This window comes from Homarus americanus, unplaced genomic scaffold (assembly GCF_018991925.1).
Source record: "Homarus americanus isolate GMGI-L3 unplaced genomic scaffold, GMGI_Hamer_2.0 scaffold33468, whole genome shotgun sequence".
In the NCBI taxonomy this organism is placed as follows: domain Eukaryota; kingdom Metazoa; phylum Arthropoda; class Malacostraca; order Decapoda; family Nephropidae; genus Homarus; species Homarus americanus.
The window spans coordinates 8,537,146-8,559,415 of NW_024714177.1; the positions used below are offsets into that span (position 1 = coordinate 8,537,146).

A 22,270-nucleotide genomic window follows, 5' to 3' on the forward strand; every position below is an offset into this window, starting at 1 on the left:
GCTCGTAAAACGAAAACTCTTACAACGGAGGGAATAATACATGGGTTAAATAGGGATGGGTTCCCTTGCACCGAGTATAGCGATGACAGTAAATAAATGTGATTCAGTACGAACGGACAAACTGGGATAGCAGATTCAAACACTGGAGAAGGTGACTGGGGGGAGGACGGTAGGGAGGTAGGGGAGGGGTGCATGGCCTGGCTGAGTGGCTCACAAACACGTCTCTGCGCATCTGGCTGGGGGAGGACAGTAGGGAGGTAGGGGAGGGGTGCATGGCCTGGCTGAGTGGCTCACAAACACGTCTCTGCGCATCTGGCTGGAGGAGGATGGTAGGGAGGTAGGGAGGGGTGCATGGTCTGGCTGAGTGGCTCACAAACACGTCTCTGTGCATCTGGCTGGGGAGGACAGTAGGGAGGTAGGGGGGTGTGTGGCCTGGCTGAGTGGCTCACAAACATGTCTCTGCGCATCTGGCTGGGGGAGGACAGTAGGGAGGTAGGGGCGGGGTGTGTGGCCTGGCTGAGTGGCTCACAAACATGTCTCTGCGCATCTGGCTGGGGGAGGACAGTAGGGAGGTAGGGGCGGGGTGTGTGGCCTGGCTGAGTGGCTCACAAACATGTCTCTGCGCATCTGGCTGGGGGAGGACAGTAGGGAGGTAGGGGCGGGGTGTGTGGCCTGGCTGAGTGGCTCACAAACATGTCTCTGCTCATCTACTGCACAAGAGACGTCACAGACCACATCACTGCTTGTTCTGCCTACTCGGCTGGGTAAACTGAGCAACACTGTAGCCAAGGTAGACTCATTACAGCAACCACCAGGCAGGCTACTGGACCAAGCTATGAAGTGTTATAATTTTTTTTCAACTCGTATATTTGGGTAGATATACATACCTTTCTTCATTTATTTTTACTCATTTACATGCACACACCATCCTAAATACATATTGTGAAAAAGTAAAAGAAATAATTGTCCTTAGGGCAAACCTGTACTCAAATGTACAAAATTAATTGCTAAATTTTTTATCTCTTTTGCAAACTATGGAATGTTTGTACTCAAATTAATCACCATCTTACAAGAATTCCAGCAATGCAAGTTATATTCTGCCAAGTCACTTCAGTGACACTTTATAAGCAAAAAACTTAAACTCCTCTACATGACTGATAAATACGCACTTGGTAACCTTCGCCGCCGGCTATCAACACCTCGCCTCATCCCCACCCCCATCCTCCCAGCCAGGGTGAAGGTGGTTTTAGGCTTAAAGTTTTTATATTATAAAATATTGCTGAGTAGACTTTGCAGAATGTAACTTGCATTGCTGAAATCCTTGTATGATAGTGATTAATTTTAGTATAACATGACATAGTTTGCACAAGAGATAAAAATTTTAGTCCTTTAGTGTAGTACATTTGAGTACAAAGTGTGTCCAGTAATATGTTGCCCAAAATTATGGCTTTTACGCAAGAAAAAGTCTGCAGTATAACTAACGCCAGTGGTCACTGTACTCACTTCTCGTATCGTCAAACAACATCGCTCGTATCGCGAATATAAGGTGCAAATTCCTTAACCTCGTATCATCAAATTCTCATATAAAGAATGCTCATATAAGGAGATCCCCTGTAGTATCATTAATTGTAGAAGTGCTATTACTTTAGTCGTAAAACAAGGAGTGTTGCTTCTTTAAGAAATCAGTAGTGGAATCAGTAGCGATATCACTTGTTTTGTTGGATCTGGCGCTACTTTTCTAAGAAACATTATTAAATTATTTAGGTAGCTGAAAAGTAAGGTTCTTAAATGCAACAAAACTAAAAGTTTAAAGTTTGGTGTTTTATTTGTGCTATTTTCCATGAATTGTATTCTGTGTTCCTTCACTGTTGGTGTGCACAGATGCCTAAAAAGACCAGCACCAGTGGCAGCAGCAGATATAGCAATGCTACAATTTAAAATCAGTAGCAACAGTGAGAGTAGCCCAGTTTTTCCTCCCAGTAGTGATAAAGCAAGTAGAGATGATAGCATGCCCAGCACTGATGATATCTCTATAGTACACCTGATGTTTCCTGAGCTTACTGATACTGTACAGTAGCTAAAAAAAGTATCAGACAGGGTGGGGCCGATGACATCAGAAATTATACGTACAACTCGTGATGTCTCGAGAGGGTTGGTATGAGTGTCTTCACCCATCCCAGAGGGTGATTTGGCATATGGGAATAAAATAAATGGTTAGGTGATTGCTATCACATAATATAAGGAGACAACACACATGTCCCAATACCTATCGTCCATGGTCTCATATTGTTTTACACAAAGTATGCAGTTACTTTTTATAGCTACTGTACATTCAAACTAATGCAAGTAACCTTAGCTGCACAGGGCTGTCCTACTGATCTATCTATCTACCAATATACCTTATAAATACTGTACAGTAAACCGTCGAAGATCCGGACCCGGGAAATCCGGATTTTGGAAGATCCGGAAAAAAAATTTGGGGGGTTCTGGACTAAGAAACCTCATGGAAGTTTCCCTAAGGAACATTCCCAAACCAGAGCAAAGAACATTTTAAGCCCGTGGGCGCTGCTTGACCCGTCAGTTGCTTGGACACAGGTGCCCGAGGAGGTGGGAAACATAAACAGAGTTGACAATTGTTGTTTGTGGGAATATTATTTCACTCACTCTAGTAATGATACAATGTTTTTTATTATGTTATCATAGGTAAATGCATGGTTTATATAAGGTAATTTGTTTATCACTGCATTAGTACTGTATTTTTGGTGTTTCTTATATCATTTATTATTTGCCGGAAAATTCGGACAATCGGCTTTTCCAGACAGTTGGTTCCCCATTTTTGTCTGGATTTTTGAGGGTTCACTGTATATATGGTACCAATTTCATCAATTTATCTATTTCTCAAGTAATTTTTCCTCATAACTACCCCATGAATATAATGGCCATGACAGAGAAGCCTCCATCCCATTCTCTCTAAGCATACCATCTGAAACTGATCTATTCTCCTTATACCCTCGTGTAAGTCTGACCAGGACCAAGGGGAGAAAATAAAATACTACTGTTAAATCAAGGGAGATAAAAATCCTTCATGACTGTATAAGACGTGATCCAACCTAACCAGATATACTGTACAATGTTATCAAGAGATCCCTAAAATAAGGTACATCCAGCTTATATTACAGTACTCACCTTGTTGTACACTCTGACTCTGCATACTCTGTATTGTTGTTGTTGCAGTATCACAAGGCTTTGATACTTGTGATGCACTAAATATTTTAGCTGCTGCTTCCTCCAGACTGTTGGGAAAATGGTACCTTTACTGTTCTTCATATAATAAGAAAACTAAGCATATGAGAAAAACAGTATGAACTTTTGTTATCCATGACTTATCAAACATTACGTATTCAAACTTATCTGACTTACTCATAAAATATTAAGGATTCAAATATTACTCATAAAACATCAATTATCCAAGATTTATATATGAAACATTTCTTATCAATGCCTTATTGATAATTATGGTGGCAATGAAACAACTAAGAGAAGCTTCAACTTTAAAAAGTTATTCTAGCAATAAAAGAATTCTTAATATCTAACAAGAAGGATTTTTACCCTTTATAGCCTTGTGAAGGAGGTGTTGTGGGGGGCGTGAGCGGTGACTCTGGTCGAAGATTTACGTGAATATAATTCTCAATTGATATTTCCCTGTCCATCTTGTCACCCTCGCTTTCAGAGTCTTCGGATGCCGGGTCATAAGCCAGAGGTTCAAATGGCTTAGGTGGTACCCAACTGCTCGCTCCAGCAGTCTCCTTCATCTCTCGGTAACAATTCTATGGAAAGTAAAAGTTACAGCTAACAAGAGTGAGATACAAAAGGTAAATGATGTCATAACATATAAGAGGTAAATAATGTCATACAATACAACTGGCAATGTATCTGCATCCTTTATGTTTTTGACCTTATGATAGTTATTTCTTTTACCTTTTTGGACACTATATATGAAGGAATCTGTATGTAAGATTGTATGTGCATGTAAGTGAGAAAAAAAATTAATTAAGTTAAGTCTATCTACCCGAAATAACGACTTGAATAAAAATCATAACGTAGCTCACAGCTCGGCCTGGTAGCAAGAAGGATAGCGGGATATAACTACAGTGATGAGTCTAACTTGGCAACAATACCATCAGCAATGTTAAGTACAACACTTAAATAAGCAGACCACCACCCTCAGCTGTGAATTCAAAAAACAAATTGAATGATGGGAGCAATTACCTTAAGGGGAGGCAGTCAGGGCTCACAACAAGGGGTAGGGAAAGGTGGAACAAAAGATGTGGGCTGGGGATTTGTTATGATTATTGACCGAGAATGGTTCTTTGCCCATCTCTCTAAGATGACTGCCCCAGCTGACTCCCGGGGTGGGATTTGGATTTTTGCTGGGACAAAAATTCATATAAGTGGAGTAATCTTTTGTTAAATGAAAAAGAGGTGTTAATTTAGGAAATTCATATTCGCAGATTTTTGTATCTCGAACATTAATATATACCGGTATATATCCAGGCTAAATTGGCACTATCTCAACTAAAAAAGGCAGCCAAGAAAATAAAAGAGAGTTGGTGCCAGTACACACCCTTGTTTAACCCCCATTTGAATGAGGAAGAACTCAGACTGGGTGCCATTGTGCAGGAGACTGCTGTTCATGCCATCGTGGAGTTGCCTCACAATGGCGATGAATTTTGGTGGCCAGCCAAAACAGCTGAGGGTCCACCAGAGGGCTTCCCTGTTGACCGAGTTGAAGGCCTTGGTTAGGTCGATGAAAGCCATGAACAGGTCATGACGTTGTTCTCTGCACTTTTCTTGTAATTGATGGGCAGCAAAGATCATGTTAGTGGTGCCACGTAATGGTCTAGAAGGAAGTTTTCCGCCTCAGGAAGAAGTCTGTTTAGGAGGACTCGGACAATAATCTTGCCAGCTACAGACAGCACCGAGATCCTGCAGTAGTTGCCACAGTCTGACCGGTCTCCCTTGTTCTTATAAATATTGACGATGGAGGTGTCTTTAAGAGCTTGGGGAATTTCCTCCTTCTCCCATATATTCTCCAGGAAAATGGAGACGGGTGGTAAGGAGAGGTCCTCCTGCTTTATACACCTCGGCTGGGATTCCATCAGGTTCTGAGGCTTTGTTATTTTTCATCTGTTTGATGGCAGTAGCTACCTCATCCAGGAATAGAGGATAGCTGAGTTGGGTCAGCTCTGGATGCTGGTGGACCTGCTGGGTAGTCAGGACATCCACATCGGTGTTTCAGTTGAGCAGTGAATGGTGGTGCTCTTTCTAGCACTGAAGGAGGCCTTCGTCGTCTTCAATTAGGAAGTTACCGTCGGATGAGCGGAGGGGGCTGCACCACGAGTGATTGGCCCATATAATATTCTTGTGCAATTGAAGAATTGACGTATCTTGTGCTGATCTGCAAATTTTTGTGTTTCACATGCTTTATTTTTAAACCATAGCATTATAAAATATAGAGTGAGAAAGCAGAAAGGTGGGGTTGATTAGAGAAGTGGAGTGGAAGGGAATGGTAACATGCATCAGGTGTTGCCAAGCTTTCCTCAGCAATTGATCTCCAGCTGACCTGGGCATGGGTCAATGACCCACATCAGGGCCTGGGGGGCAAAAATATAACAATAATAATAATAATAATAATAATAATAATAATAATAATAATAATAATAATAACTAACAAAATCTAAAAAAATATATATATATATATATATATATATATATATATATATATATATATATATATATATATATATATATATATATATATATATATATATATATATATATATATATATATATATATATATATATATATATATATATATATATATATATATATATATATATATATATATATATATATATATATATATATATATATATATATATATATCTCATGATAATAATAATATGTAAAAATGAAAAATGAAAGAAAAAAAGATCAATACTGCAGTAAATGATGTACTGTATGTATGTTGTGTTGTCAAAGTAAGAGAAACAATTGAGACCCTGCAATTGTGTGTAAATGAGGCATAGTCAGATCAGCAACCTGGGACTTGGTCAAAATTTTTGTGATGCCACATGGCAGCAGGTAATAAATAGTGAATATTTATGCAGTGAGAGAAGGTCACTAGTGCCAATGGTAAGTTTACAAGTTGAAGAAGTTTTTGTATGTTGTATGTCTAGTGAGAAGTGATTGGTGGACTTACAAGGTTTTTCACATTAACCTGATGATAAGTGATCAGAAGAGAGATAAGTGTTCTGCCTCATAAATTTATGTAATTACTGTACTTGTGTATTTTATCTGGAATGATTTTTTCATGTTCAATAATGTTCTTTTAATTATGTACAGTCCCCTTCACTAGTGCATTTACAGGGGTTTGTCATATGAACATTCCACAATTTATTATCTTTGAGATATTTGTTTTAATATTGTTTTAATTTGGTTCCATAGTATGTTTACTATTGTTAGTTTCCTTCTGTCAAATGTAAACAAACACAGGGCTGCCACACTACACAAAATCTGACGAGTCCCCGTAAACACACTAAAGAAGGGGACTGAACATTTCAAATTGAAACAGAGTACAATATCAATATCCATCTCATTTTTTAAGTGCATTCTTGATTTGAGGCCTTTATTGTGATTTAGATAAGGTAACATCCAGATTGATAAATTTGTTTTACCATTAATCTACCACTCAAACTTAGAATACCTTGTTTTAAGAACAAAGAATAGGGACTATTAGTTCAAAGCTCTGGTTTGTTCACCATACATGGCCTGTTAGGGGCAATATGGATACAGTACACTGTGCACTAAGCCTTTCAATACCCTATGAGGAAAAGTAGCCAGAACAGCACTTGACCATTCATGGTTCAGTACATGGGGGTGAACCATTGACCCCTATAAGAGGAGGTAATTACTGTATCCACCCAGCTTTGTTGTTGTACTGTAGCTATGTAATGGAATTTCATTTACTAAAAGTTATGACACTTACTACTGTACTCTTGGTATAATATATATGAAAACTCTCCACATCTATGACCATAAAACCTGAATTATTAATATATTTCATGAGAGTATAGTATTAACTCATGCACAATCATTATCAAAATGTTCTACATTTACATCCTCAATTTTTCTCTTACTAAACCATTTTTTCTTCTCCACCTGGTAAGCTGTCTCCTGTTATACAGCATTTACTCAATATGAAATAAAACATAGAAAAATAAGACTTACTGGACACAGGAACTTGGCAGCTCCAGCCTGGATAAGGTTAACTGTGATAGGTGACATGAAGGTGCATTCTGGATGAAAGAGGCACAGACACTTGACACAGTGAAGGCACGGCACCATCCCACCACCCATAGGACAGTGTCCTGTGCAATGGAAGGTCCGTTGACGAGCCTCGCCTGTTAACCTGCAAAGATTAATTGATGAAGAATGGGTATCATCATCATCTTAATTATAACTAAGTAACTTAAATTAGATTTTGGGAAGTTTTCTACCTTTTATGACATAAATGAAAGGTTTACAAATAATATGAATGAATGTCAAATGAGGAAGAAGTACATGCATACAGTAAACCCTCACTTTACGCGGTCAATTGAACCCACGGCGGCCCGCGTAAAGTGAGAAACGCGTAAAGTGAACAACATAACATATGGGATTAATTAAAATAGAGACCGGGCCGACCCCCAAACTCCACTTTTTCAGACACAATACCTACGTTGTAGTAAAAATAACTTCTTAATTTTATGATGGTATGCACACACAATTAATAATTAAGAGAAATATCAATAATATTAGGTTTTTTAACACTTACATTCGTAGAAAAGATGGCTGGGCACACGGGGATGGGGGGTTGGTTCCGAGGCAGAGGGCAGATTACTGGCCCTCACCTGTATCACTTGTATCAATTGTATCACTATCCACCACAGAGGCATGCAGGGCCTCTTTGTCAAACCCCTCAAAGTCCATATACTGTAAGTCCATATCCTCACTATCATTATCACTATCACTGACTTGGGCCGGCTGTGGTGGGTGGCGGGTGAAGAACTCGGTAATGTTTTGATGACTGGGCGACCTTGTGCGCACCCTGCTCGCGCCGCTCTCCGCGTAAAAGGGTACACACACCGCGGAAAGTGAGCATTCCGGTTTCTGCAGGGTACCGCGTAAACGTGGAACGCGTAAAGTGGGACCGCGTAAAGCGAGGGTTGACTGTAATAATAAATGGCGGTAAATGTTTGAACTTAAAACAATGATGGTTTGTGCCTAAGCTCTGTGATGTATTGTTGCCGGCAAAACTCTATGTGCCCAATACACCTTGCATGAACATTCTAATTTGACTCTTCTTAAAGTCTGCTGACAATCTGTGTGAATGGTATTTGATGTAGCGTTAAATACTGTAATATTTGATGGGTGGGAAGGAAACACGGGGTTGAGGTAGTTTACTTTATTACTCTAACGTTTCGGGCAACACAGAACCCATCTTCAGAGAGAATATAGGTATGGGTGAGACTGGATGGGGCCTGATGAAAAGTTTGTCAAAACACAAAACAGATGTACGAAGACATAACACCTCAAATTCTATAATACAGTAAGTCGGAGCTACGTTCCTGAAAACGCAACGTTAAGTGAAACAACATAAAGCAGATCAATTTTCCCCATAAGAAATAGATAAAATATGGGAGTTACGTTCCTGAGCCTCCCTTTGCCCCATGAAAAAAGTTACATATACAGAAAATCGTTGCCATTTCTATGGAGAATAGTATATAGACCTACAGTACTAAGTTTGTATTGGTACTAACCGATGGGCGGAGGTGGTAGAGCAAGTGTGTGGTGGGTAGTGAAGCGAAGGAGGAGGATGGCGGGAGCTGAGGAGGGTGTGAGAGGAGGGTGGCGAGTCACCGAGACTCTGCAGCTGCCTCCTGCTTCTCCTGCTCTGATTGGGGTTCCTCCGCCGCTGGTTGCTCCTTCTAGGCTGCCGGCTGTTGTGAAGAAGCTCCTGCCGTCACACGATGAAAAAATGAATCCAGTGTTGACTGCTTGGTGCTACTCACCTTCTTTTCCTTAAAGATCTCGGTGTAGCAACCAAGACTGTCCTCAATTCTGCGTCGACCCTTTGAACAACGTTCTCTGTTTGGGTCGTCATCTAGAAGCATTTGCATTGCTTGCTGGAACATGTTCAATGATTCTACCAACCTCTTTGAAGTTAGCGTTCGCTGAGGTTCTTCTTCGTAGTCAAACAGGGATCTGGCCTTATGCTGGAAAACCATAAGGCTCACAGGGGCATTGCGTTGATTCTGGTCCTCCATCCACATTGCCAGCATCTTTTCTACCTTCTCTATCACAGTGCTTCAGGTACGAGCCGTCTTAGTAGCACTCAGAGAAGAACCACATCCAGCACTAACCTTAATCTTGTCAGCGTTGGTCTGAATAGTATGCACCGTTGTGGGGGTTAGACCAAGCACAGCGGCTATGTCCACAGCACGTTCCCCTTTTTCAAATCGGGTTAATACATCCATTTTTGTAGCAAGGGTAATGGTCATACGTTGCCTCTTCACTACACTATCATCAGTAGCACTTGATGGGCGCTTGGAAGCCATTTTGAATGGTTAGAGTACAGTTTTAGAGCAAAAGCACATAAGGACGCACGAATGATGTGAAGTCGTAACAGAGACTGACTTGGCGTCGCTTGGGGACGCTGTGACGTTCTGTGAGTGAGGGCAGCGCGCCGAGCCGAGAGAGCATAGCGCAGCCAGACAAGAGCGGGTGATGCGCCGTAGAAAGTAGTACGTGACGACGTAATATTGGATCACCGGGACGTTAAACGAAATTTTGGTCTCTAAAATTCAGCGATGTAGTACCGAAACAACGTTAAACGGGACGACGTTACTTACTGTACTTGTATATTTGAAACAATGTCAACATTTACCAAAGTGGCAGAATGTCACGACTATCCATAACGGGTTTGATAAGGGGACGATAAAGGCCAAAGAAGCAGCCTATATTTGTAGAAATAAAGTAACAAATCATAGGCAAGGTTTTACACGCTGGTTAAAGAATGACGCGGACCTAGCATTGACGTCACGTAGAAGTAGTCAGGTCAGGTTAATGCCAGTGAATCAGGCTCTGACATGACAAGGCATCCAGAAAGGTGAGGTGCATCCGGGGTACATAAGTCTTTGACTTCCTCCACTTGTTGTACTCTCTCTGAAGATGGGTTCTGTGTGGCCCAAAATGTTAGAGTAATAAAGAAGGTTCCCTCAACTCTGTGTTTCCCTCTAACCCATCAGATCTGTACAGGTATCGCTTATGATAGGCCAATCAATCACTCACTCCTTTTTTAACAACTTTGTCATTCAAATTACACATGAATGAAGGTATTAATTACTCCTTATAAACACCTTCACTTAAATGTTGCAAGAAGTTGGTAATTTAAAGTAATGTATATAAGTATCACTTACATTTTAGGACACGCCATCCTCAAGGTGCCAAAGACCTAACCGTATTCTAAAGCTGTGTGTGTGTGTGTTTGTTATATGATAATCTTCTACAGGCAAAATTACATGGCCTTGAATCTTGCAGCTCAGCATGAGTCAAAGGCCCTAATCTTTTTAAGGATGAATATCAGCACTCCAGGACAAGTGAAAACAATGGTACAGACCACCAAATTCACCAATTCCATGTAAAATATCTAATGTGTATTAACTATATGTCATGAACAGCTGTGTGGACATTTCTACCAATTAAAAAAAGGCCTAAATTTATTGAGAATCAAAGACTGGTGTCAAAGAATTGAAGAGTGAAAATACTGATCACATTGTTAAAGCACAGAGAGTGGAGATGAGTCACAGTAACAACTCTTCAGGGGATCATATTTGTGTGTTTGTGTGTGTAAAGATGTTTAGTATTACAGTAACTTAAACATTCAGTACACAAAGGTATTCTCGTGTGTTCACAATATACAAGTTAGTACAGTATGTTTACAGTATATCTCAACACCTGAATTTTTTAACATGACAAATTTTTAGGCAAATACAGTACAGTAAACTCCCATTAGCCAGAACACTTCAGTAGCTGGAATTCAAATTGGCCTGGAATTTTTTTGGAAAAGCTTTCTCAATTCAAGGTCTGTGAATGAGTTTCCGAGTTGATCTGCCACATTTTCTGGAAAAATTCCGGAAAATCTCTCCAATTATTTTTTCTGGGTCTTGGAACAAATTCCGAGGATGAAATAATGTGCAATTTCTGGAAAAATTCTGAGAAAATTACACCAAACCTTTCTGCTTCGGGCCTTGGGACAAAGGCTGTAGGTTTGCATGCTGCGATTGGCTAATGGAGTCATGTAATAGGCTGAAGCATCTCCCAGCTTATTTCCTCTAAGCCTAGTATCATCACACACTTAGTTCATAGTCCTCTGCCATTAAACAAAGTTGACCCCCCCCCCCTCGCTACTGTTTTTGCATAAATTTACGTTCTGCAGTTCTGTTCTGGGATACAATCGGCTAAGAATACCGTGTTAAGACATAAACAGTGATTACAGTTGTTTAGAGAACTGTACATTCAGAAGTGTGAAGTACCATATGTACAGGAATAGGGAAACACTAGGGCACCCCAGTAATTCCCCACCCCGACAATGAGTGACCTGACATTGCATCAGGTCAGTAATATGAGACCACTAATCCCCCATCCCACTTCCACTGCAAATGAGAAAAGAACTTGTACACAATGGGTGGCCTGGCATTACATCAGAATTCAGTAACATGACTCACTAATCCCCCCCCCACCACCTCCATTGCAAGTGTTAAGATATAGAAAGTTATTACAATTATGTATTACATTCACCAGAGTGGACAGTATACCTACTGTAGGCTCAAGATTACAGCATCTGCAGGTGAGAACATATACAGTACAGTAGTAGTAAACATTATTTTGTTTATTTATAATACACTGTAGTATTGTATATTATACTTGTTCATTGGTATTTGCATCAATAAATACAGGTTTATGTCTGTCCATGTGAGATGCGCACACGAGTTTAAATTCTTGGAAAACTTTCCCCTGTGCAGGGTGGAAAATTCCAATGTCTTGGCTGTAACACACAGCTCCATTCATGCCTCGCACGCCCATATAATATACAGTACAGTATATATTTTTTAATATATTTATTTAACCAATCTTTTAGAACTACTCAGGGTTATTTTGGTAAAAATGGTGTTTCTAACTTAGTTAGAACTGATTTTATAGACTCTGGTATCAACAAATCTTACATTTTTTCAGAAAAAAAAAATAGAATCCTCATCATTATTTCTTGTCAAAATATTTTAAGGAAACAATTTTGCAGGGAATTTATTCAGGATCAATATGGCACCCAATTCATTTCTCAAACACAATTAGAACAGATGCAGTGAATAAAATTTTTTACATTTTTATGCAAGCCGTAAATATTTTCGCTCTTGTCCACAGTCTAAATGTAATGGCAGAGTGTTTGTCCATGCGAGATGAGATGCATAGTTTACAGTTGAGATGAGATGCATAGTTTAAATTCCCTGACTCTTGGAAAACTTTCCCAGCACCCAGAAATATTCCAGCAATGTGGTATAGTGTCTGTCCGTGTGTGATGCATAGTTTACTCTCAAAAACTTTTCCTAATACCCAGAAAAATTCTGAGGATGTGGAATTTTTTCCGGGTTTGAGAGAGTCATCTCGCTATCCGGAAATCTCTCATCCTTAAAAGAGCTCTGCACCAATTATTGCTGCTAACGGGGACATTACTTTGCACAGCTCAGAATAAACAACTTTTAAACACACAAACACATATTTGCTCCTAACACAGTATTGTGCCAACTGTAAACCCCTCATGTGACCACGATTACAATGTCTAAAAATTACCCAAAAGTGAATGCCACATTAAGCTTAAACTCACATTGGTGTTAATATTTTGGATGTCAATTTTCGTTCATTGCAGATCTTGGTAGTGTATACAATATGGCTTTTCGAAAATTTATTGGAGGCCTCCTCAGTCTTGGCAGGAGCTGGCTGAATTGGTCGCTGAGTTGTACTGCTCCCCACATTTGTTGGGCTTGCTAGGGTTATGACTGTGGGAATGGAATGTAAAAAGTATATAATGGTGTAACTTCACATATATATCCATTAATCCAATAGCTAAAGCACATGACTGTCACAGACAGTTAGCAGGTTGACTGGTAATTGACAGTCAGCTATGTCCAGTGAGTAAAACTTAATTTTGGGAAAATGGAAGGTAATACATAAGTGCCCATGATGCCTTCACTGAAACAAAACAAAAAAAATACAAATTCCAATCTAATTATTTTTTCTTTACAGCAATACCATAACCACAGTAGCCTTAATGTGACAGGATAATGTTAGGCTTGGTAAGGAGAATACCAGTTATTATTATATGATATTCTCAGGTCTAATATAAAACTTCAGAGGGATACTCATATTAACAAACCAAAATCAAATATGAGAATTAATTCAGAAGAAATTATAAAAAAATTTTGGTAACATAATTTGCCACACAGTATACATGTTCTCTGCAACAAATACAATTTAAAAAAAAAATTACCAGGCTTCCAGCTTTTGTTCACTGGAGTTCCAAGAGTAGTCGAGGGTGGGATGGGTGATGTGCATTTTGGCTGAGTGTTCGGGACATTTATTGGCTTGACTGACACAGGAGTATGGGGATAGGCTCCCTTGACCCCTGGGCTGGAGTCTGTTCCTTTTTTCAAACTCAGTGGTATCTGAAGTACAATTTAGAAGAGAATATTACAACACAGCAGGAAGAATGCACATACTGTAGAACAAGGAACAAAATTCAAAGCTGTATGAGTAACATACAGTATATGTAAAATATGATAAATTCTTAAAATCATTGGAGTTTTACAAATAAAACAACCACAAAACTCAAGATTCCAACTTGAGGTAACAGTCCTGTGCCACAGAAAGTCCAAGGGGAAATCTATGAGGATGATCCTAAGAATTTACTCATGACCCCATGATGATCCCAGCAATCATATGGCTTGATACCAAATTAAAGTTTCTCCCAGTCATCACCGGAATACTGATCTTGTATTACTCACTACAGGTTAGTGGAGGAGAAGATACTCGGAGCTGTGATAATTCACAAGAGGGACAAAAATTCTACACCTCATTCATCTAAATGAAGTTGAACAAGTGCAATGACAAGCTGATGAATAAAAACTAAAGTATAAAATATGTATTCACTATAAAGATATACAAATCCATGTTGTGAAAGAATAAATAATACAGTACAGTATTATAAACAAAACTTACAATAGGTGTGATCTTCATTCTGGCTCGTTTTACAGGCTTTTCACTAGAAATTTTGGGAGGCCTTCCCCTTTTTTTCTTTGGTGGTGGTGGTGGTGGTGTCTGCATTTCTACTTGAGCACAGATGAAAGGTTCAGTCTTAGGCACATCAGTGGGTGTGGCCCCCACACTTGCATTTGGTGTGCCTCCCGCACTTGCAGTTGGTGTGCCTCCCGCACTTGCATTTGGTGTGCTTCCCGCACTTGCATTTGGTGTGCCTCCCGCACTTGCATTTGGTGTGCCTAATTTTCCACGATTACTACCTGTCTGTAAGATAATATTTACATGTCATTAAAAAGAAAAAATCTCTAAGCATAATTTCACGGCCAGTGTTGATCATGTACAATTAACCAATCCATAAAACAATTAAATGTTGATGACTGTAATCCAACTACTGTATAAGATTGTACAGTTAAGTAAATGGGTCCTATGCATCAACTATTGTAATCTGCACCACTCAATATGTCATTAATGTTGAGATATTAAGTCAGAACGCTAATTCACCTGTTGTAGGTAAACAAAACTACACCCACTTAGCACCTGTTAAAATTAATAAAAGTTATTTAATTAGTTGCCAATTCCTGAGTCATATAGCCACATTGACAGATTCACTAACATATTTTTCTTTTCAAAATAGTGGCCATGAATTCACACATATGAAAGAATGACACAATCAACTTGTATGAATTACAGGAGTTCCTAAAGAAGCTAAAAGTATGCAGAGATTAAGCAATAAGTCAGTTAATGATCTTCTAACACTTTGGTCTTGGCTCAACAACTACTATAGGAGAGATGTGATATCATGTGGGGTTTCTATAAAAAGAAGAGAGACCCTACAGGTACCCTGGTTGTCATACTTGCAATAAATGTTGCAGCCATTGAGCAGACTCCAGTCATACTGAACAATAGAATATGAGCCACCTTTTAGTAACTAAAAACTTTAGTTTCAGCCCATGGTCAGGTGATATACATCAGTCACTTACTGTTAACATTTGGGTAATAAAATTATAAACACACATCTACTGCTGTTCCTCACAAGAGCTACAAATATTGTAGTCATCCTCCTCACGCCCCTCCGCTTACCATACTTCTTGAAGCATGGCGAATCTGTTCATACTCTTCACAAACTCCTAAGGGCTCTTTAATCCATGTAAAATTATCCAAAGTGAGATTTTTTATCCCTTGTCGGAACACTGAAAAATAAAATAAAAACAAGATTATTTTTTCTTTGAGCCTTTAACCAAACAACACGCTTAATAAAGGTAAAGTATCACATGAGAAGCTTAGTAGGTTCGTCTCACGGTAACCTGAGACTTCTTTATAATTAAAAATGTCAGTGCAAAAAAAAAATTCTTTATAATTAAAAATGTCAGTGCAAAAAAAAAAGAAGTTCACAAATAAGTGAATAGTTCATCTAACTTATTTTCACTTTGTTTTCACAGGTACAAGACAACAATACAGGGGTACTTACAGTAATCCTCAATCTCCACTCTTGATCGTAGTTTCTTGCCATTTGGAGCATAATAATATATATCAGCTTTGGTACTACTCTTATTAGGGTCAACAGTTGCACGGAACACAATCTCACGCTTCCATCCTAATAAACAAAGGGATTTTTGGGAGTTAGTTTTGTACATGAAAAATTTATTAAAATAACTTTATATATAATTAATATGAATCTCTGTTAAAACTGTTACAGGCAAAGAACTATACATTAAGAATGAGCATGATGTATGGTATGGTTTCAATTCATCATGAAGACAATATATATACTGTACAGTGGTCCCTCGGTTAACGAACGGTTCGATTAACGAAATTTCGGTTAACGAATTAGCTCCCATAAGGATTTTCAGTTCGATTAACGAAATCCTTATGACAAACACGTTTTGTTGTACGCATCAGCTGATTGGCCAGTCGGCCAATACAGTAATCAGTTCTATGTTTACATTCATTTCCAGTGGAGTAAATATCAAGAAAGTTGGTCTCTTGAATATTTCTGCATTTTTTATATTAAAATTATTGGTCATTCTGAAATTTAGTTGACATATTGATAATATATACAGTACAGGGAACAGTTTTTGTGTGCCAATCAGCTAATTGAATCACCCAACAATGCTTCTCAGTTTAACTTTGTTTACAGCGGAGTGAACATCCAGTTTGTTGGTCTCTTGAATATTTTTGCATTTTTACATTGAAATTATTGGTCATTCTGAATTTTTTTTTAAATATTGATAATATATAGCGCAGTGCAGTGTTGATTTAAATAAAATAATCTTGAATTACACCTAGTGAATTTAAAATTTTATTGGTGAAATGACAGCATCAAGCATGGGTCCCCTGAAAGGTGATTTCTCCTCCATCCCCACTTCCTTCTCTTCTCCCTTCTCCTCCACCCCCACTTCTAATTCCCATCATCATCATCAACCAGGAACCTTCTACATACACACCACAAAGTAAGTGTACTTTACTGCATTTTTTTTTTCTTACTTTGTATGTACTTTTCTGTGAGCTGGAACCAATTAAAGCAAAAAAAATTCATCAAGAGTAACCTGGAGTCCGAAACACTAAAGTCCAGGAAGCAATTGTTCAGACTCAAGGAGTTATAATTTGTAATGAATGTTTTGAAATAATGAAATTAGTGTTTAAGAGAGAAAATGTGGTGTCTTAAGAATTGTTTACTTATCCTTTTTGCCACTGGTCAGCTCTCTACAGTATGCCCTTAGTGTAAGTCCATTAAATATATCTTTAATGTTTCATTTCTTAGAAATGTATTACATATTTTTAATTAGTTTACTAAACATGACATTCAGTTTAATAATAATTGGAGACAATCAATCAGCTGCTGAAAGCCTAGACTGGCCAACATGTAGTAGGTAGTAGGCAGCTACCAAACAGGGAGGTACTACCGCCTGGGAAGATATTGGAAGCATAATGTGTTGTCTAATGGTAGACCCTGCTGCCATATGGCATCACAAAAATTGTGACCAAGTCCAAGGTTGCTGATCTATCTTTCTGCCTCATTTACACACAATTGCAGGGTCTCAACTGTCTCTCTTACTATTGACAACACCACAAATAAAACCGTCCTCATCCTTGATCTGTTTTATTCATTCTATTTTATTCTCCTATGTCAGTCGATATTAATACTGAAGCGGGGCCTTCTCGGATGAGTCCCACTGGTCGGGAAGGTTGTGGACCCCAGGGCCGACCTGATCATCATCAAGCTACTGGGGCCTCAACTGACGCCACCGTGGTTGCTGGAGGATCGGCTTTTTTCACACTTCATTTTTCCAACATTCACGGACTGAGATCCAATTTTTCTTCTGTGGAGCACCATCTATTAACCTCTTCCCCCGACCTCTTACTACTCTCCGAACTTCAACTGACCAAAGCAGCTTCACCCAAACCTTTTCAAGTCTCTAACTACAACCTTTATACTTACTTCCATTCTAAGGGAGGTGTATGCGCCTACTGCAACACACGTACACCTATAGCCCGACTCACGGATCTTGAATCTCCCCTTTATGATGTCATCTGGCTCAAAATATCTCTACCTAGTGTGACTATTTTTCTTTGTTTCCTATACTGTTCTCCCAACTCTACTAACTATTTCAAACTCTTTGACTATCTCACTTCTTGCCATGAGTCGTTGCTATCCACACACCCCAACACCGAGATCCTCTACCTAGGGGATTTCAATGTACTTCACAGAGAGTGGCTTGGCTCTGCAAGGGATGACCCAGGTGGAGCTGAGGCACTCTCTTTTTCCTTACTTAATGATTTGGAACAAATAATCAAACACCCGACACGTGTTCCTGATCGACACGATCAACTTGCTAACATTCTTGATCTTTGTTTTACCTCTAACCCCTCACACTATCCATACTCAATTTTTGCCCCCTTAGGGTCTTCTGATCACAACCTTATTTCTATTAAATCAAACTGGGCACGACCACCTCCCCCACCCCCCTCTAAACGTCAACTATGGCACTATCGGAGGGCAAGCTGGCAATCCTTGCGAGAATTCTTCACCGACTTTCCTTGGGATGAATGTTGCTTTTCCACTCGGGATGCCTCGGTATGTGCTGACAGCATTGCTGGGGTTATACAGGGCGGTATGAGTGCATTTATCCCATCTTCTACCAAAACTTTCACATTACAATCATGGTTTGATCGCTCCTGCTCTCTTGCTTGCAGGGTGAGAGATAGGGCATATCGAGCAATGAAACTATCTCCTTCTCCTACTACCCACACCTCTTTTATTACTTCTAGGAATCGTTGTAAGGCTATTCTTCATAGGGCCAAGCGGAATTTTATTAAAAGAAAGACCGCTGTCCTGACTAATTCTTCCTCTAGTAAATCCTTCTGGTCCTTAACTAAAAACATCTGTAACAACTTCTGCATGCCATCTTTTCCTCCCCTCTTCCGTCCCAATAACTCTATAGCCAACTCTCCCCCTGACAAAGCCAACCTCTTTGGCACCTTATTCTCCTCTAATTCCACCTTAGACGATTCCCACTCTATCCCTCCTACCCCTGCACCTCCTACTGAACCTATGCACTTTCCTATAATCTCCACTTGCAGGGTTGCCGGTGTGTTATCCAGGTTGGATGTGAGTAAGGCGCATGGACCGGACGGAATACCCCCTCGTGTTCTGAGGGAGTGTGCTGAAGCCCTGGCCCCTGTGCTTGTTTGCCTCTTTCGCCTTTGGCTCAAAACCCAAACTTTTCCTTCTTCTTGGAAGCATGCTTTGGTTCAGCCCATCCCGAAGAAGGGTGACCATTCTAATCCCTCTAACTATCACCCCATTGCCCTAACTTCATCCCTCTCTAAGATTTTCGAAACTATCTTGAACTCCCATTTTCTCCATCACCTTGAACGCCTTTCTCTTTTGTCGGATCACCAGTATGGCTTTCGCCAGGCGAGATCTACTGGTGACCTGCTCTCCTATTGCACCCATCTTTGGTCATCCTCTCTTAGGGATTATGGGGAAACTTTCGTCGTGGCTCTCGACATTTCCAAAGCATTTGACAGGGTATGGCACAAGTCTTTGCTATCTAAACTTCCCTCTTTTGGTTTCTCTTCCCCACTTTGTTTTCTCATCTCTAGCTTCCTTGAGAACCGATCCATGGCAGTTGTTGTCGAAGGATCGATTTCTCGCTCTTTCTCTACCAGTAGTGGCGTCCCACAAGTTTCTGTTCTTTCACCAACTCTCTTCCTTCTTTTTATCAATGATTTACTTCACACTACAACTAATTCTATCCATTCTTATGCTGATGATTCTACTCTTCATTCTTCCTCACATTTTCCTCTTCCTCCTAACTCTCAAACTAGATCTGTTTCTAGAACTGATATCATTACTTCTATCACCGCGGATCTGTGCAGCATCTCTGAATGGGGAGGTACAAACTTGGTTGAGTTCAATAGTAATAAAACTCAATATTTACCAATTATACTTTGTAAATTAGATGATCTCCCACCAATTACATTTCAGGACGCTATCATCCTCCCAAATTCTGAAATAAATATGTTAGGCCTTACCATTTCCTCCAATATGTCCTGGAAATCACACATCCTTAGTATAACTAAACCTGCCTCTCGAAAGTTGGGAATGCTGTACAGATGCCGCAGCTACTTCACTCATGAGCAGTTGCTCCAAGTATATAAGGGATTCATTCGTCCTAACTTGGAGTACTGCTCTCATATCTGGGGTGGCTCTTCTTTTGTCCAACTATTAGATAGGGTGGAATCTAAGGCATTTCGTCTTATTAACTCTCCTCCTTTAGTCGACAATCTCTCTTCACTTTCTCTTCGCCGCAATGTTGCTTCACTCTCTCTCTTTTACAGGTACTTTAATGGGCAATGTTCGGTGGACTTGGCATCCTATGTACCGCCGGCAAGGCCGTGGGTTCGCAACACACGTCTTGCCCGCGGTGCCCACGGTTTCTCTGTGGATGTCGGTCACACGAGAATAACCCGTTTTAGTACCTCCTTCTTTCCTCACACAGCCAAACTGTGGAATGCTCTGCCTTCTTCTGTGTTTCCATGCTCTTACAATCTGTCTCACTTTAAAAAGCTGGTTTTCCAGCATCTTCGTGGTGTAGATTAATACAGTATAACTTTTTTTCTATATTTACAATTTCTTTCCGGTTTTTTTTTTGCCCCCCCAGGCTCCATTGTGGGTCGTTTGACCTGTGCCCAGGTGGGCTAATTCCCGTAAAAAAAAAAGAAAAAAAAAACCAGCATCTACACAGACCAAGTACGATTCATCTCACTCAGAATTCTGTTGCTCCATGAGTCACCTGATTCTGAACAATTATAGTTTAGGAAGCAGTTGGGGGACTCCCTATAGTCACTATCTAGAGTACTAAAGTCTCCCATCAATGACACCCAAGACTACAATTACCACCAAAAACAGTAGCCAATAAACATCAGACTGTATAAATAAGGGGTGAAAGAAGGTTGAGGAATACCATATGTGAAACAAATCAGTTGTAAAATATATGGCTATGAGAGCTACTGTAAGGTAAAGAGCTTCATGTTTTGTGAAGATTACAATGATTTAAGAAATTGCACGAACCATTCAACTAAAAAATAAGAGAAGGTACATGAACACTAGCAGATAAAAAAATATGAATTACCTTGTTCAAATGCCTTCTTACAGTCCTCTAAATTAAAAGATTTTTTCAAACATTTCCTTGGTCGAGTGGCACGAACTGTTGGTGTCCCTGGGGACTGTAGAGACTTCTGACTGAGGGTTGAAGGAGAACTCCTTTCAAGTAAAGCTGAAAATGAAGCAACAATAAGTTTTCTAGCTCAAAAAAGTCGAGTCTCCTGTTCAACATCAAATATTTTCTGTAACAAACACAGTAAACATTACATTAAAGCTGAAATGTACAACAACTGATAGCAATAAGTTCAGAAAAGTAACAGGGACTGTATTCAGAATGTAAAATTCTAAAATTATAATGAGAAATGCATGAAATGGATACAAGTACAGTACCTAAAAATAATATGGTACTCTATGTTAAATCAACACATAAATTTGGAATTCAAGAGATAATGTAAGAGTGTGAAAAGCAGAGAAAACACAACAGACATGGTACATAACAGAGACTACAACAAATAACTACAATACAAGAATTATACTGATTAAGAACCCTCCAAAACTGTATTTTGACTATTGATATAATATGAAGTAACTGTACACTAACCTTTCATACTTATGTGGAAAGGAGTCTGGATAGGCTCCAGACTACTTGCTCGTGAGCTACCAGGTAATGACATACTGTCTTTCTGATCTTCAGGATCCACAGAGTCAGTCTCACTGGTGGCAGGGATATCACTTACATTTTTGTCCATATTCCTATTTAGTTCTGTAAATGAAAAACAGTGTCAATGGTATGAGATGTAGTAGTCTATGTGAGCCATGTATGTACTACAAGGAATGACAATAATTAATCTATAAAAGTTATTCAGATTTGGTTACTTACGAGGCTAATTTAATCAATACAGTATTCTCCTCAAAATACAAGAGTACATCACCTCCGCTATTTTCTTCTTCCTCCTCCTCTTCTGAGTCAGTGTAGACATCTTCAACCCTCACAGGGATCCGTCCTGAAGTCTGGGACACTGATCCTCCTCTTCCTGATGATGCAGAGCTAGTAATATCTGCTACTTTTGATTTCTGAAAATACACATTTTGTTCAGTATGATTTCAAATTTAATATAAAATACTTCAATTAATACCTGGTGATCTTGATGATATTCCCTAACAATAATCTCAATAAAGCAAATACTGTATATACAAAAACACACACACACGTATGTAGGCACATCCTGAACAATTAACTGTACAGT

General features: G+C 39.4%; 1 protein-coding gene across 3 annotated transcripts in view; it reads right to left on the minus strand.

The window, feature by feature from the left end:
• Window positions 1–22,270, minus strand: part of LOC121877922 — a 68,645-nt gene that overhangs the window by 24,488 nt on the left and 21,887 nt on the right. For all 3 annotated transcript variants that reach the window (XM_042383893.1, XM_042383902.1, XM_042383885.1), the window contains exons 3-13: window positions 21,956–22,097; window positions 21,625–21,786; window positions 21,052–21,195; window positions 15,882–16,007; window positions 15,494–15,603; window positions 14,375–14,677; window positions 13,647–13,821; window positions 12,984–13,155; window positions 7,292–7,472; window positions 3,610–3,827; window positions 3,187–3,293 (exon numbers count right to left, since the gene is read on the minus strand). In XM_042383893.1, the coding sequence (XP_042239827.1) occupies window positions 3,187–3,293; window positions 3,610–3,827; window positions 7,292–7,472; window positions 12,984–13,155; window positions 13,647–13,821; window positions 14,375–14,677; window positions 15,494–15,603; window positions 15,882–16,007; window positions 21,052–21,195; window positions 21,625–21,786; window positions 21,956–22,097 (1,840 nt within the window). The remainder of the gene's footprint in view (window positions 1–3,186; window positions 3,294–3,609; window positions 3,828–7,291; window positions 7,473–12,983; window positions 13,156–13,646; window positions 13,822–14,374; window positions 14,678–15,493; window positions 15,604–15,881; window positions 16,008–21,051; window positions 21,196–21,624; window positions 21,787–21,955; window positions 22,098–22,270) is intronic.